General features: G+C 44.6%; 1 protein-coding gene across 3 annotated transcripts; it reads left to right on the top strand.

Moving 5' to 3' along the window:
• The first annotated feature begins 715 nt into the window (after window positions 1–715).
• LOC140422138 (uncharacterized) lies at window positions 716–9,475 on the top strand. Of its 3 annotated transcripts, XR_011947277.1 has the most exons (3): window positions 716–1,030; window positions 3,946–6,405; window positions 9,189–9,475. XR_011947277.1 is itself a non-coding variant. In XM_072507137.1 (2 exons), the coding sequence occupies exon 2, from the start codon at window positions 4,251–4,253 to the stop codon at window positions 5,175–5,177; it is 927 nt and encodes a 308-aa protein (XP_072363238.1). In that variant the 5' UTR covers window positions 716–1,030; window positions 3,946–4,250; the 3' UTR covers window positions 5,178–9,475. The 3 variants fall into 3 exon arrangements, 1 of the variants encoding a protein (XP_072363238.1); XR_011947278.1 differs by having other exon boundaries at window positions 6,267–9,475; XM_072507137.1 differs by having other exon boundaries at window positions 3,946–9,475.
• Window positions 9,476–15,881: the final 6,406 nt, after the last annotated feature.

Raw genomic sequence — 15,881 nt, forward strand, 5'->3', positions numbered from 1 at the left:
GGCCTATTCATTGTCTCCTGATAGATTTAACCTCCCGCACTAAAAATCTGAAGACATAAATGATTTGTTCGCACTTGAGTTCAGCGCAGTGAGAGCAGGGATGGAGTTACATGGGAGTCTGAGAAAAGCAGATTCACTGAGAATGGGTGGGCTGGTCTGAACTGTGTGAAGAAGCTGGTTAATCAGACTGTTCATGATCGGGGACTTGGTGTTCAGGGTAGTAGAGGAGCTCAAGTGACGGCCTTCAATAACAGATTAATCTGCATTTATACAGCACATTTAATGTAATTCAATATCCCAAGATGTTTTCACGGACATTGTAAATCCAGGTTTCACAAATGATTTGATAAAATTGTCCATGCTCATGATCATGTGACAGAAATACTACTTCTCTCTGACTCTGCCTCCACACACTCCCTCCCTATTGATTGTAACACTAATTCATCCCACTATCCTCCTCCTGCTTGCCCCCAATTCTCCTCCCCTGAAGATGCTGACTCTCGGGTTCAGTTTCACTCTCACCTATTGCCCTCCCCAATATGTCACCCAGGTGTCTAAAGTTAACGAACTGTTTTCTCAGTGGGACGTCACAATCAAACCCAGTGACTACCCACATGTGCTTTGTGTCAGGGTGGGGTCCCTGCGCCCTCTTTCTCTCCTCCCTCCCCCCCCCCCCCCCCCTTTTATCCCAGTCCAAGGAGTTTGGTGACTGGGCTACGGATGGGTACTGGCGGCTGAATTTCCCATAGTCCCCCGCGCCGGGAAACCGCTCTATCCACAGCGCCGGGGGACGGACGGACAGGGACTGCGCATGTCCAAAGGAGAGGAAAAGATGTGCATTGCCATTTAGGTCAAAAGGGCATCCACGACCACGTGACATCCGTTGCTTTTTTTCCAGTCGGCCAGCAACCAATGGGAAGAGTTGGAGGAATGGAATGACTGTAGTCCTCCAGCCAATCAGTGCGCGGGAGTTGTGTTAATGACGTTCCAGCTTCATGCAGACTGAAACGTCCTGCTGTGCCCAACATCTGTGAGTAAAACACTTTCTTTTCTCCTCCTTTCCATTTCGTTTCTCATTCTGACCTTCAATTGTTCACTTGCAGCAACTGAAGGGAAAGGAAGTGAATCCAGGGAGGGTGCAGACTCTGCAAAGCTTGGCCCAGGTCTCTCTCTCTCAAAGACATTGACATCCTTTGCTCCCTCAGCTTGACACATTTATCTGTCTGGCTAAAAGGATTCATAGAATACTCAGTGCAGAAGGAGGCCAATTGTCCCATTGAGTCTGCACCGGCCCTTGAAAAGACCACCCCACTTAAGCCCACCCCGTAACCCAGTAACCTCACCTAAACCTTTTGCACACGAAGAGCAATTTATCATGGCCAATCCATCTAACTTGCACATCTTTGCACTGTAAGAGGAAACCGGAGCACCCGGAGGAAACCCACGCAGACAAGGGGAGAACGTGCTGACACCGCACAGACAGTGAACCAAGCCGGGAATCAAACCTGGCACCCTGGAGCTGTGAAGCAACTCGCCTAACCACTGTGCTACCTTGCTGCCCCTGATGGTCTCTTTCCTATTGTTCACAGTTAACTGGCTATTTCCCCAGGAGATGGCTGACATTTAAGGGGACAGTAAATTAATTTTGGATTGAAATATGTGTAGTGTTGTTACATCATACAGATTAGATATATTATTGGTTCTGTAATAAAGCACATTTATTATTATTTCCAGTTGTGTAATATAGTACTGTAGAGCTACATTATATATTTCCAGAAGAGAAAATGCTGGAAAATCTCAGCCAGTCTGGCAGCATCTGTAAGGAGAGAAAAGAGCTAATGTTTTCGAGTCCAGATGACCCTTTGTCAAAGGGAAAAAAGATAGAAAGTGGGAGATATTTATACTGTCGGGCGAGGGAAAGAAAGATGAGTCAGAACCACAGAAACAAAGGAAAAAGAGTGCTAAAGGACAGCACAGTAGCACAGTGGTTAGCACTGTGGATTCAGAGCGCCAGGGTCCCAGGCTTAATTCCCGGCTTAGGTCACTGTGCGGAGTCTGCATGTTCTCCCAATGTCTGTGTGGGTTTTCTCCGGGTGCTCTGGTTCCTTCCCAAAAGTCCCAAAAGATGTGCCATTAGGTAATTTGGACATTCTGAATTCTCCCTCTGTGTACACGAACACGTGCCGGAATGTGGCGACTGGGGCTTTTCACAGTAACTTCATTGCAGTGTTAATGTAATTCTATTTGTGACAATAAAGATTATTAATAAAATAAAGATTATAATGGCAGTCCCCAGAAAGAATAAAAGGTGTGAAAGACCAAACAGCAGGGAAACTAAAATCAGAGGGTAAGCTGTGACAGATGTAGATGTGGGGGGAGGGGGGACATGGTTGGGAGAGCGGTAAAATGAGAAAAAGGGGGGAAGCAAAGGAAACAAAAGGTAAAGAAAGGGAGGATAAGATAGGGGGAAAGAGTGAGGGGCAAATATATATATATGAAGAAAGACAAGAAAGAAAGAAAAGGTAATAGACAGTGAAAATGAAATGGAATGAAAACAAAGGGGTTGAGGTGGGGTAGAGCTCATCATCTGAAGTTGTTGAATTTGATGTTGAGACCGGAAGGCTGTAGCCTGCCTAACCGGAAGATGATATGCTGTTCCTCCAGTTTGTGTTGAGCGTCACTGGAACATTGCAACAAGCCAAGGGCAGGCTTGGGAACAGGTCTTGTGTTAACATGGCAAGCAGGGACAGCACGGTGGCACAGTGGTTAATCACTGCTGCCTCACGGCGCCGAGGTCCCAGGTTCGATCCCGGCTCTGGATCACTGTCCATGTGGAGTATGCACATTTTCCTCGTGTCTGCTTGGCGTTTGCCCCTACAATCCAAAGATGTGCAGTGTAGGAGGATTGGCACGGTAAGATTGTCCCTTAATTGGGTACTTCAAATTTATATAAATAAATAAATAAAATGGCAAGCAACGGGAAGGTCAGGGTCCTGAATGTGCACAGACCTAAGGTGCTCAGCAAAACGATCACTACCATCTAGGACAAGAGCAGCAGATACCTGGGAACCCCACCACCTGGAGGTTCCCTTCCAAGTCACTCACCAGACCGACTTGAAAATATATCGTCGTTCCTTCACTGTCGTTGGGGCAACATCCTGGAACTCCCTTCCTAACAGCACAGTGGGTGTGCAAGGAGGCCACTTATCATCACTTTCGGAAGGGCAACTAGGGATGGGCAACAAATACTGGCCTAACCAGCGACGCCCCAATCCTGTAAATTAATTTATTAAAAAAAATTTAGAGTACCCAATTCTTTTTTTCCCAATTAAGGGGCAATTTAGCATGGCCAATTCACCGACCCTGCACATCGTTTTACATTGTGGGGATGAGACCCATGCAGACACGGGGAGAATGTGCAGACACCACACGGACAGTGACACGGGGCTGGGATCGTCAATGAATTTAAAGACAATGTAGTGAAGCTTTGGAATTCTCTACCCCAGAGGACTGTGGAGCCTCAGTCATCAAGTATTTGCAAGTCAGAAATTGGCACGTTTCTCAATATTGAACATACCACGGGATATGGGGGATATGTGTGGGAAAATGGTGCTGAGGTAGATCAGCCACTGATCCCATTGAATGGTTGAGCAGGCTCGATGGGCTGAATGACCGACTGCAGCACCTGTTTGTTATGATCTCTGTGTCCAGGACAGGAAGCAGTGAGCATGGATCTGTCAATCAGCCTGAATCAGCACCTTCAGGAGAATTGGGAGAGTGACTATTAGATACAGCAGAGTGAGAATGGAGGGAGAGTGTGTGGGATGGAGATTTGCAACTTTTGGGGATCAAGAGAGGAAAGAATGTTCCAGAGAAACTACAATTGTCAGTTCTGAATTTCTATCCTGCACTGACAGTGATGTCTTTTGTAAACTCCTTTTACAGAATGTTAAAAGATAGGATTTACAGACCGAAATCTCAAACATCCGTCTAGTTCTGACAGTCACTCGATTCATCGGCCATTATCTAGAAGGAGTATTGTTTGCCCAACCTGTTTGCTTCAAAAGATTTCATTGTGATTGGAAAAGCACCGAGACACACGCACTGACTGTGGAAAGAGCTTTAACCAGTTACACGGCCTGAAAAAACATTGCACCTTTCATAGCGAGGAGAGACCATACACGTGTTCTGTGTGCGGTCAAAGCTTCAACTGATAGTCCAACCTGGAGAGACTCGAGGAGACCCAAAATATGGAGAAACCGTGGAAATGTGGGGACTGTGGGAAGGGATACAGAGTCCCATCAGAGCTGGAGATTCATCGACGTAGTCACACTGGGGAGAGGCCATTCACTTGCTCTCAATGTGAGAAGGGATTCACTCAGTTATCTAGCTTGAATTTACATCAGCGAATTCACACTGGGGAGAGGCCGTTCACCTGCTCTCAGTGTGGGAAGGGATTCATTCAGTTATCTCGCCTGAATTTACATCAGCGAATTCATACTGGGGAGAGGCCGTTCACCTGCTCTCAGTGTGGGAAGGGATTCACTCAGTTGTCCAGCCTGAAGATACACCAGCGTGTTCATGCTAGGGAGAGGCTGTTCACCTGCTCTCAGTGTGGGAAGGGATTCTGTCAGTTAATCACCCTGCGGGCACACCAGCGAGTTCACACAGGGGAGAGGCCGTTCACCTGCTCTCAGTGTGAGAAGGGATTCAGTCAGTTAATCAAACTGCGGGCACACCAGCGAGTTCACACTGGAGAGAGGCCGTTCACCTGCTCTCAGTGTGGGAAGGGATTCACTCGGTTATCCAACCTGCGGAGTCACACATTTGTTCATGCTGGGGAGAAGCCATTCACCTGCTCTCAGTGTGAGAAGGGATTCACTCAATTATCCAGCCTGCAAACACACCAGCGAGTTCACACTCGGGAGAAGCCGTTCACCTGCTCTCAGTGTGGGAAGGGATTCACTCAATTATCCAGCCTGCAGACACACCAGCGAGTTCACACTCGGGAGAAGCCGTTCACCTGCTCTCAGTGTGCGAAGAGATTCACTCAATTATCCAGCCTGCAGGCACACCAGCGAGTTCACACTGGGGAGAGGCCGTTCACCTGTTCTCAGTGTGGGAAGGGATTCTGTGTTTCCTGGTCCCTGCTGAGACACCAACAAGTTCACAATTGATTACAGTGATGGATTCTACTGTCATTGTTTCTGCTTCAATTACACCCAGGACTGCATTTCGTTCTCTCTTCTCTTTCAGTGAATCTGAGACAGGAAAAGTGATGCAACTGTGGCGAACAAGAAATATTAAAAATTCATTAGATCAAAGGAAGAGGTTCTTAAAATGGCCAAAATAAGTGTAAGCTTAAGGATTGTGAACGTGTTTTAGAATTCAGCAAAGAAGGATCAATAAACTGATCAAGAGAAATTAGAATATGAGAGCAAACTGGGGAGAAACATAAAAACCCACTGGAAAAGCTCCTATGGGAATGTGAACAGGAAAAGATTAGCAAAGACCAATGTGGGTCCATTCCAGGCAGAGACAGGAGAGTTTATAATGGGCAATAAGGAAATGGCAGAGAAACTAAACAATGTGTGTCTGTTTCACAGAGGAAGATACAGAAATCGTCCCAAAAACACGAGAGAACCAAGGGACTCGTGAGCAGGAGGGACTGCAAGAGATTAGTATTAGTGAAAAAGTAGTACTGGAGAAATTAATGGGATTGAAAGTTAATAAATCCCCAAAAGCTGATGCTCCACATCCCAGAGTGTTAAAAGAAGTGGCTGTAGAGATAGAGGATACATTGGTGATCATCTTCAAAATTCTATAGATTCTGGAATGGTTCCTGCAGATTGGAAGGTGGTAAATGTAACCCCACTGTGTAAGGAGGGAAAGAGAAAACAGAGAACCACAGACATTAGCCTGACATCAGTAGGAGGGCAAATGCTACAATCTATTATAAAGGCGTGATAACATACGAATTAGGAGCAGGGGTAGGCCACTCGGCCCCTCGAGCCTGCTCCACCATTCAATAAGTTCACGGCTGATCTGATTGTAACCTCAACTCCACATTCCCGGCGACCCCCCCCGATAACCTTTCACCTTCTTATCAAGACTCTATCCAGCTCTGTCTTAAAAATATTCACAGACTCTGTTTCCACTGCCCTTTGAGGAAGAGAGTTCCAAAGACTCGCGACCCTCGGAGAGAAAAAGTTCTCCTCTGCCTTAAGTGGACAAGTTATTAGTTTTAACGTGACTCCAATTTCTAGATTCTCCCACACGAAGAAACATCCTTTCCACATCAAGGCCCCTCAGCATCTTCTACGGTTCAATCAAGTCACCAAATCTCTATCGGACACAAGCCCAGCCTGTCCAATCATTCCTCATAAGACCAGCCTCCAATTCCAGGTATGAGTCCAGTAAACCTTCTCTGAACTGCTTCCAACACATTTACATCATCCCTTAAATGAGAGCAATACTGTACACAGTGCTCCAGATGTGGTCCCACCACAATGTCCTGTATAACTGAAGCATCACCTCCCTACTTTTGTATTCAATTCCCCTCACAATAAACAATAACATTCGATTAGCTTTCCTAATTACTTGCTGTACCTGTATACTTGTCTTTTGTGATTCATGCTCTTGGACATCCAGATCCCTCTGAGTCTCAGAGCTCTGCAATCTCTCACAATTTAGATAATAAGCTTTATTATTCTTTGTGCCAAAATGAACAATGTCACATTTTCCCACATAATACTCAATTTTACAGATGTTTTCCGCACTCACTTAACCTATCTATATCCCTTTGTAACCTCCTTATGTCCTCTTCACAATTTACTTTCCTACCTATCTTTGTATCATTGGAACATAGGAGCAGGAGTTGGCCATTCAGCCCGTCGAGCCTGCTCCACCATTCAATACGATCATGGCTGATCATCCACTTCAATGCTTTTCCTCACACTATCCCCATATCCCTTTGTGTTATTGGTATTTATAAATCTGTCAGTCTCTGCTTTAAACACACTCAATGACTGAGCTCCCACAGTCCTCTGGGGTAAAGAATTCCAAAGATTCACAACTTGTAGATTTCTATTGATCAAATGATTGCCCTGTTCTATTCCCGTATCCCTGTAGGTTTATTTCCCTCAAAGGCCCATCCAATTTCCTTTTGGAAACATTCCATCATCTCCGTTTCTACCCCCCTCCTCGGAAGTGGGTTTCAGGTAATTCCCAAATACTGCCAAACTCTGGTTCAAGTCTAAGATTTTCTTCAAATGTAAACAGGAATCAAAGGGCAAAGAAGGAGGCCATTAAGCCCACCATTCCCATGCTAGCTCTTTGAACGAACAGTCTAATTGGTCCCATCGCCCTGCAAGTTTATTTTCCTGCAGAATCTGTCCAGTTCCCTTTTGAAAGTTACAGTAGAATTTACTTCCTGCACCATTGTCAGGCAGTGAATCCCAAATCACAACAAGTCATTCTGTTTTAAATCTAATACCTTCATGAGATACTGTGTTTGGATTTTCACAGGGTATTTGAAATGCAGTGAAAAACATGGTTGTTACATAAAATCAAGTCTCAGTCTTTATGAGTGATCTTCGTGAGTGGACCGAGTGTGATATATCCAAGTTTGACAAGTTGTAAAAATAAATTACATTTAATTGAGCGGCACAGTGGCACAGTAGTTAGCACTGTTGCCTCACCCCACCATGACCCACGTTCAATTCTGACCTTGGTCACTGTCTGTGTGGGGTTTGGACGTTCTCCCGTGTCTGTGGGTTTCCACTGAGTGCTCTGGCTTCCTCCCACAGTCCTAAGATATATGGGTTAGGAGAATTGGCCCTGATAAATTGCCCCTCACTGTCCAGGGATGTGCACATTAGGTTATGGGGTTACGGGTGAGTGGATAAAAGCTAATTACTGCGGATACTGGGATCTGAAACAAAAGAGAAAATGCTGGACAATCTCAGCAGGTCTGGCAGCATCTGTAGGGAGAGAAAAGAGCTAACGTTTCGAGTCCAATGACTCTTTGTCAAAGCTAACAGACAGAGAAAGTGGGAAATATTACCCCGTTTCCCTGGGTTTCTGTGGCTATGACTCATCTTTCATTCTCCACAGTATAAATATTCCCCACATTCTCTGATTGTTAACTTTGACAAAGAGTCATTGGACTTGAAACGTTAGCTCTTTTCTCTCCCCACAGATGCTGCCAGACCTGCTGAGATTTTCCAGCATTTTCTCTTTCGTTACGGGTGCGTGGATATGGGTAGATTGCTCTTTGGAAGAGTCGGTGCCGACTCGATGGGCTGAATGGCCTCCTTCTGCACTCAAGGGATTCTATATCTATTTCTACAACACCTTTCATGACCACACAATCTTCTAAAGCTTTTTACAGCCTTTGAAGTAGTTTTGAAGTTTAGTCACTGTTGTAATGTCGGAAATTCTGGGTATGCCTCATTAATAATATTTTGTTTAAAAGATCAATCATTCGTCCAACTTCACTGTTATAAGTAACAAGGTTAAGGAAGCCATGTTAAATTCTGAAACTGGACCTTTATTTTAAAAATTCATTCTGTATAAACCAAACTGTTTCTAGAAACTGCTGAATGAGGCGAAACTGTTTAAAGTAACATTGTTCCAAAATTTTGTAAAGCTACACGGTATCATCCTGCCAAAGTCTGGTTCAAGTCTAAGACTCATTGTTCAATCCAATCAAAGTTAGTAAGAAAGAAAGTGATTGTCTTCCATAAAAGTCTTTTTCAACCAGTGGATATTGTATTAACCAAATGTATTAATGAAAGATTACTGTATTAATTAGCTACCAGTCAGTAACAGATGACTGATTCAGTAATGAGCCTTAATTGAGTTACAATAAAATAATCAATAATGAATCAGTAGTTACAGTAAGAGATTGAGTTTTATTTGCTGTAAAAATGTAAAAGCTTAATTGCTGTGCATGTGAAGAATGTGCAATGAGGATAAATGTACTGGAAAGAGAGACCTTCAACCTCTGATTAGCCTCAACATTTGAAACTGTATGAATAAGGGATTGTATAGAATCAGATAAAGGGATATTATGAAACCGTTCTATTGTATTCCTGTCTGAGATAATGAGAGAAGGTGGTGTCAGTAATTAGGATCCAATTAAATTAATCTAGTGACCAAATTGACCAATTGTCATGTTACAACAGGCCCAACTCTGACGTGAGGTAATGGTCACTTGGGGACAAAAGTAGAGGTTCTGAAGGTCTTCCTTACTGGCCAAGTACTGAAGACTCCCGAGGCCGAGTTCCAAGGAAATTACTGTCAAAGAAGGAGCCAGACTCCCGAGGCTGAATCCCACAAGAATTACTGTCAAAGAAGGAGCCAGAGTGGGTTACGCTTCTACAGACTGATCACCCACATGAAGTTGGAAAAGTCAATGTCTTAAAGTTGTTCAGTAAAGCTTTTTCATTTAATAAACTTATTTTTAAATTTACTATCCAGAGAATACTGCCTTTGTCTTAATTGGTTAAAGTCTTGTCTGAACCAAAGTGAATTTATTAAATGGTAAGTTGGGGGTGGCTGAAATCAATAAAGTTCCGGATAACAACATCAGATAACAGAAACCTTCAATTTAAAAACTTGCATTTCTATAGCACCTTTCACACCCACGATGTCCCAAAGTGCTTTACAGCCAATGAAGTACTTTTGACGTGTAGTCACTGTTGTAATGTAGGAAACACAGCAGCTAATTTACATGCAGAAAGATCCCACACACAGCAATATGATAATGAGCAGATGATCTGTTTTTAGTGATGTTGATTGAGGGATAAATATTGACCTGGACACCGGGGATAACTCCCCTGCTCTTCTTCAAAATAGTGGCTGTGGGAACATCCACCTGAGAGGGGCAGACAGGGCCTCGGTTTAACATCTTACTTGAAAGAAGGCTGTCCTGACAGTGCAGCATTCCCTCAGTGCTGCGACGACGAATGTTGGAACTGGTTTTTGTCCACAGGTCCCTGACTGGGATTGTGATCCCACAACCTTCTGACTCAGAGGTGAGAGAGCTGCCCACTGAGCCATGGCTCACGCTATAGACAATACAGAGTTAGAAAGGGAAAGTTACCCTTTAAAACCCCTACCCTTTGCCTCCAGTGCCTAAATCTAATCATAAAAACCCCCAGTATAAATAACATATTTCACTGACAAATGTTGAAGTGTTGATTTAGAGTCACAAGTTTTAACTTCCCATTTGAGCCTCGGGCAATTGTCTGTGTATTGCTCATGTCAATGACAGGCAGGAGACGGAATTGTGGGCTGAATTGGATTGGATTGGATTTGTTTATTGTCACGTGTACCGAGGTACAGTGAAAAATATTTTTCTGCAAGCAGCTCAACAGATCATTAAGTACATGGGAAGAAAAGGGAATAAAAGAAAATACATAATAGGGCAACACAAGGTATACAATGTAACTACATAAGCACCGGCATCGGATGAAGCATACAGGGTGTAGTGTTAATAACTGGGGCTGATTAGCACAGGGCTAAATCGCTGGCTTTGAAAGCAGACCAAGGCAAGCCAGCAGCACGATCCGATTCCCGTAACATCCTCCCCGAACAGGAGCTGGAATGTGGCGACTAGGGGCTTTCCGCAGTAACTTCATTTGAAGCCTACTTGTGACAATAAGCGATTTTCATTTCATGAGGTTAGTCCATAAGAGGGTCAATTAGGAGTCTGGTAACAGCGGGAAAAAGCTGTTTTTGAGTCTGTTCGTGCGTGTTCTCAGACTTCTGTATCTCCTGCCCGATTTAGCTGAGAATAACGGGGCCTGTGCCCCAGTTGGGAAATTGCCATGGGCGTCGCACTAATAGAGAGACAGGAAGGTGCTGGAGAACTGACTGGGAAATGGGCCTCCAACCAATTGTTATAGTGGTCACTCAGAGCTAAAGATAAACTTGTCTCTTTAAATACATATACAAGGAAGAGGCTGCAATGAAATCTGTCCCTTTTAACCTGCACAAAAATAGGAGACTCAGATTCACAGGCTGCAGGAGGAGTGCAGGAGGAGTCCAATCAGCCCATTGTGCCCCTGCTATCTCTTTGAAAGGTCTCTTCTGATTCATCCAACTGCTCTGCCCTTTCCCCACAGCCCTGCAAATTCTTCCCTTTCAAGTATTTACTCTTTGGAAAGATACAATTGAATCTACTTTCAGGCAGATCAGAACAACTCGCTGTGTCAAAAAATAAAATGAAATCTCATTCCTCCCTCTGGCTCCTTTGCCAATTACCTCAGAGGGACTCGCTTTCTGTTAAAGAGCCTGTCAACCCCTCTCACCCACTTTCCCTAAAGTGCATCAATCTAATCATGAAAAGTCCAGAAAAATAAAATATTTTTCTTGATACAAGTTTATTAATGAAACCGAACATGGTTTAAAAAAGCAAAAATGACTTGAGGATCAAAGACAACCAGAGTAAAAGGATTTTCACAATGTTCTGGACCTAAATGGTTTCTCTTTGGCTCCTCTGTACCCTATTCCTGTGACCCCCGCTTTGGGCACCGGGGCGCATTCAGCCTCTTTGAGGATCGATGAGTATGAAAGCTCTATGTGTTTAGGTTTGGTGATGTCAGTACATTGTAGTCACTAAAAAGAGCGGTGATTCCATGGAGAATAGCTGGAGTCAGCCATCAGGATCAGTTAGACATCACCTCATTAACACGTTTGTGTAATTTATAAATTATCCTGTACGTAAGCTCGGTGATGAAATGTCTTCAGTGGTTGTCTCTTTAAGTGTCAAATACTGTACTGTAGCTTTAAGAATAAAAAAAAACTGGTGTTAAGGTCAGGAAGGGGTCAGAGTACCAGCTATTCCAGAACGCCCTGTTTGACACAAGTTTTAGTTCATCGTTAGAAGAGGCTCCAAGCTGATTGCCTCAATTTGTTGTGGGGAAGCTGGTAACACTTTTCTCATTGGTCAAGAGTCAGAAATATTTGGTGAAAAAGTTGTTCATTTCGATCAACAGCTGCATAGATTCGGGTTCAATGTCACAAAGTTACCTTCAACAAGGTCCATTCAGTAACTGGGGTCCATGCTGACTCTGTAGAACAATCCAGTCAGTCCCATTCCCCCTCGATGTCCCTGTTCCCCTGCAAGTTTACTTCCTTCCAGTGCCCATCAATTTCATTTTGAAATTGGTCGTTATCTCCAATTCCTCCACCCTCGTGGGCAGTGAGTTCCAGGTCATTACCACTCGCTGTGTAAAAATATTCTCCCTCACATTCCCCTGAAACACTTATCCAAAACCTGAAATCTGTGTCCCCCTCATCCTTGTCCCATCAGCTAATGGGAACAGCTTTTCTTTATCCACCTTACCTAACTCTATCATAACCTTGTCCACATCTATCAAATCTCCCCATAACCTCCTTTGCTCCAAGGTGAACAACCCCAGCCTGACATCGACAATAAAGGATAAACAAACAGATTATGTTAATACCTGAGATCAGATGGGAATGTTTGATTGTCCTGGACAGAAAGGAATTAGAATAACTCACCTTGGATGTAGTTAACTGGAATGTATCAATCTGGTGTCCACCTATATTCCAGTGAGATTCAGGAACGTGTAGATGAGATGAATAAGTTGCCTTTCTGTTGACAATATTTTGATCAATTACCTCTGAACCTTAAAAGGAAAACCATGGGTGGGATTCTCCGTCCCGCTGCACCAGTTGTATATGCGCCACCCCCTCCGGCAGCGGGATTCTCCGTCCTGCCAGCCGGCCAATGGGATTTCCCATTGTGGGCAGCCCCACGCCGTTGGAAAATTCCCGGGTGTCAGTGCACTGCCGGTGCAACGGAAAATCCTGACAGTGGAGAATCCAGCTCTATGCTTAAAATCCGAGATGCTGTCTGACATATCATGTTAATAAAGAGAGACATAAGCTAAGCTTTTGGGACAACAGTCCTGTGAAGTTTTGATAAGATTGTGTGACATGTTGAGGGACAACGATCTCAACCAGTGGAGAGACATGGTCACTGAACAAAGACACAAATATGACTGAATCTATGTCTGTTTAAGAGTGATGCCCTCGAACAAAAGGAGCGATCTGGTAGTAGATAGAAAACTTGCACCTCGTTATCACTGAAGATCCACCGAAGACATATTGTGGGCCATACAGACAAAATTCAAAGAGAGCTGTACAAAAGCCATCTGCATTTCACATCCCAGGCTGTCCAACAGGAGTCTGCTTGTCTGCTAAGACAAAGAGCCCCACAGCCTTCCTTTCAATTCTTAATGGCTGAGACATTCAACAATCTCAGGGATACCCGATGAGGGATACAGGTCCTTTGTCAAACGCAGTGTGGAGAGATGTGGGTGATGTGACATGGCCTCTGGTTTGTGAAACCAGTAATATTGCCTTGCTGTACTACACAGTCTCAGTCTGCCGTTTTAACATTGATCCAGCAGCATCACATACAAGGGGCTCTGGCCCAGATTGGACATCTGGCTCCATCTACACTGCCTCTGCTGGACATTCTGTACCATCGGCAACAAGACTGATTCATCTCCTATCTCATTGTGTGAATTCAACACCACTCTGCTGCCACCTCTGCTGAGTCTCCTTGAATTTGGTCTCCCTTCTGCCAGATAGCTCCTTTTGTTCAAGTTCAAAGTGATTAATGTGGGTTGTGGGGGACAGAGATTCGTAGTTGGAGAGGGAGAAGGATGTTGTCTGATGGCTATGCATCTAACCTGACCCAGACAGGGAGGGGCAACACTTGAGGGACTCTCGATTCTCCCCATTCCATAACTTCCTGATGGATCATGGAGATCCCACGATTTGCAGCATAGAATCACAGAATGCTCACAGCACAGAAGGAGACCATTCGGCCCATTGTGTCTGTCACCTCTCAGTAAGAGCGGCTCAGCTAGTGCCACTCCCTTGCCTTTCCCCCATAACCCTGCAAATTCTTTCCCTTTATAGCATTTACCCAATTCCCTCTTGAAAACGGCGATTGAATCTGCTTCCACCACACTCTCACCAGGACCTTCCACATCCTCACCCATCGCTCTGTAAAAAAAGGTTTCCCCTCATGTCGCCTTTGGTTCCTTTATCAATTTGAGTGTCAACGTGTGCGTGACTTTAAGGAGAAGCTGGATACGTCCATGAAAGAGAAAGGAACAGAGGGATTTGCAGATAGAAAAAAAGACTTGTATTTATATAACACCTTTCAGGGCCACTGGAATTCTCGATGCATTTTGCTGCCAATGATGTACTTTCTGAGGTGTAGTCACTGTTGTGATGTAGGAAACATGGCAGCAAATTAAGGCACAACCGGATAGGGACATATGAACAGGAGTAGGCCATTCAGCCGTTCGAGCCTGCTGCCCCATTCTATAAGATCATGGCTCATCTGCTTGTAATCTCAACTCCACTTTCCTGTTTCACCCCCATAACCCTTGTCGCCTCTGTTAATAATATGTCCAACGCTGCCCTGAATATATTCAATGACCCAGCCCCATTGCTCTCTGGGGAAGAGAATTCCACAGACTGAAGACCCACTGAGAGAAAAACATTCTCCTCAATTTCCGTCTGAATGGTGGACCTCATATTGATAAACTGTGTCCCCTGGTTCTAGTCTCTCCCAAAATTGGAAACAGCCTCCTGATTTTTACCCTATCAAATCCCCTCAGGATTGTAAATGTTTCATTAAGATCAGCTCTCCTTCATCTAAACTCCAGTGGGTACGGACCCAACATGTTCAACCTTTCTTCATAAGAGAAGCCCCTCATCCCAGGAATGTGTCGAGTGAACTTTCTCTGAACTACAGCTAACACAATTATATCTTTGTTTTTCAAACAAGGTGAAGATGCAGTGTACAATATTCCAGATGTGGTCTAACTAAGGCCCTGCATAGCTGTAGCTTCCATTTCCCCTTGTGAGAAACGCCAATATTCCATTTGCTTTCCTAATCACTTGCTGTACCTGCACACTAACTTTTTGTGATTCCTATACCAGGACACCCAGATCCCTCTGTAACACTGAGTATTGTAATCTCTCTCCATTTAAATAGGATACTGCTTCTCTATTCCTCCTGCCTTATACTCCATCTGCAAATTTTTCACACTCATTGTCTGTACCTATTTGTAGACTCCCTACAACCTATCGACAATTAACAAAACCCCAGAAAGAGCAGTGTGATAATGAGCAGAAGATCTGTTTTTGTGCTGTTGTTCGTGATTGAGGGATAAATATTGACCAGGACACCGGGACAACTCCCCTGCCCGTCTCAAACATAACAACTTTTAAATCTAACCAAGCAGGTAAACTGGGCCTCAATAACATCTCATCTGAAGGATGGTAACACCAACACAGCAGCACTACCTCAGTATTGCACTGCAGTGTCAGCCCTGAGTGTAGTCCTCCAGTCCTGAATGGGGGCATGAGCCCAGAACCTTGGAACTCAGAGGTAGGCGTGTAACCCACTGAGCCCTGACTGACAGTGAAGGTGAATAAGACTGGGAGGAACCATGTGTGAAGCATCAAAGCCATAACAAAGCCATCTTTAGGGCAGCACGGTAGCATTGTGGATAGCACAATTGCTTCACAGCTCCAGGGTCCCAGGTTCGATTCCGGCTTGGGTCACTGTCTGTGCGGAGTCTGCACATCCTCCCCGTGTGTGTGTGGGTTTCCACTGGGTGCTCCGGTTTCCTCCCACAGTCCAAAGATGTGCAGGTTAGGTGGATTGGCCATGATAAATTGCCCTTAATGTCCAAAATTGCCCTTAGTGTTGGGTGGGGTTACTGGGTTATGGGGATAGGGTGGAGGTGTTGACCTTGGGTAGGGTGCTCTTTCCAAGAGCCGGTGCAGACTCGATGGGCCGAATGGCCGCCTTCTGC

Source organism: Scyliorhinus torazame, chromosome 5, assembly GCF_047496885.1.
Source record: "Scyliorhinus torazame isolate Kashiwa2021f chromosome 5, sScyTor2.1, whole genome shotgun sequence".
In the NCBI taxonomy this organism is placed as follows: Eukaryota; Metazoa; Chordata; class Chondrichthyes; order Carcharhiniformes; family Scyliorhinidae; genus Scyliorhinus; species Scyliorhinus torazame.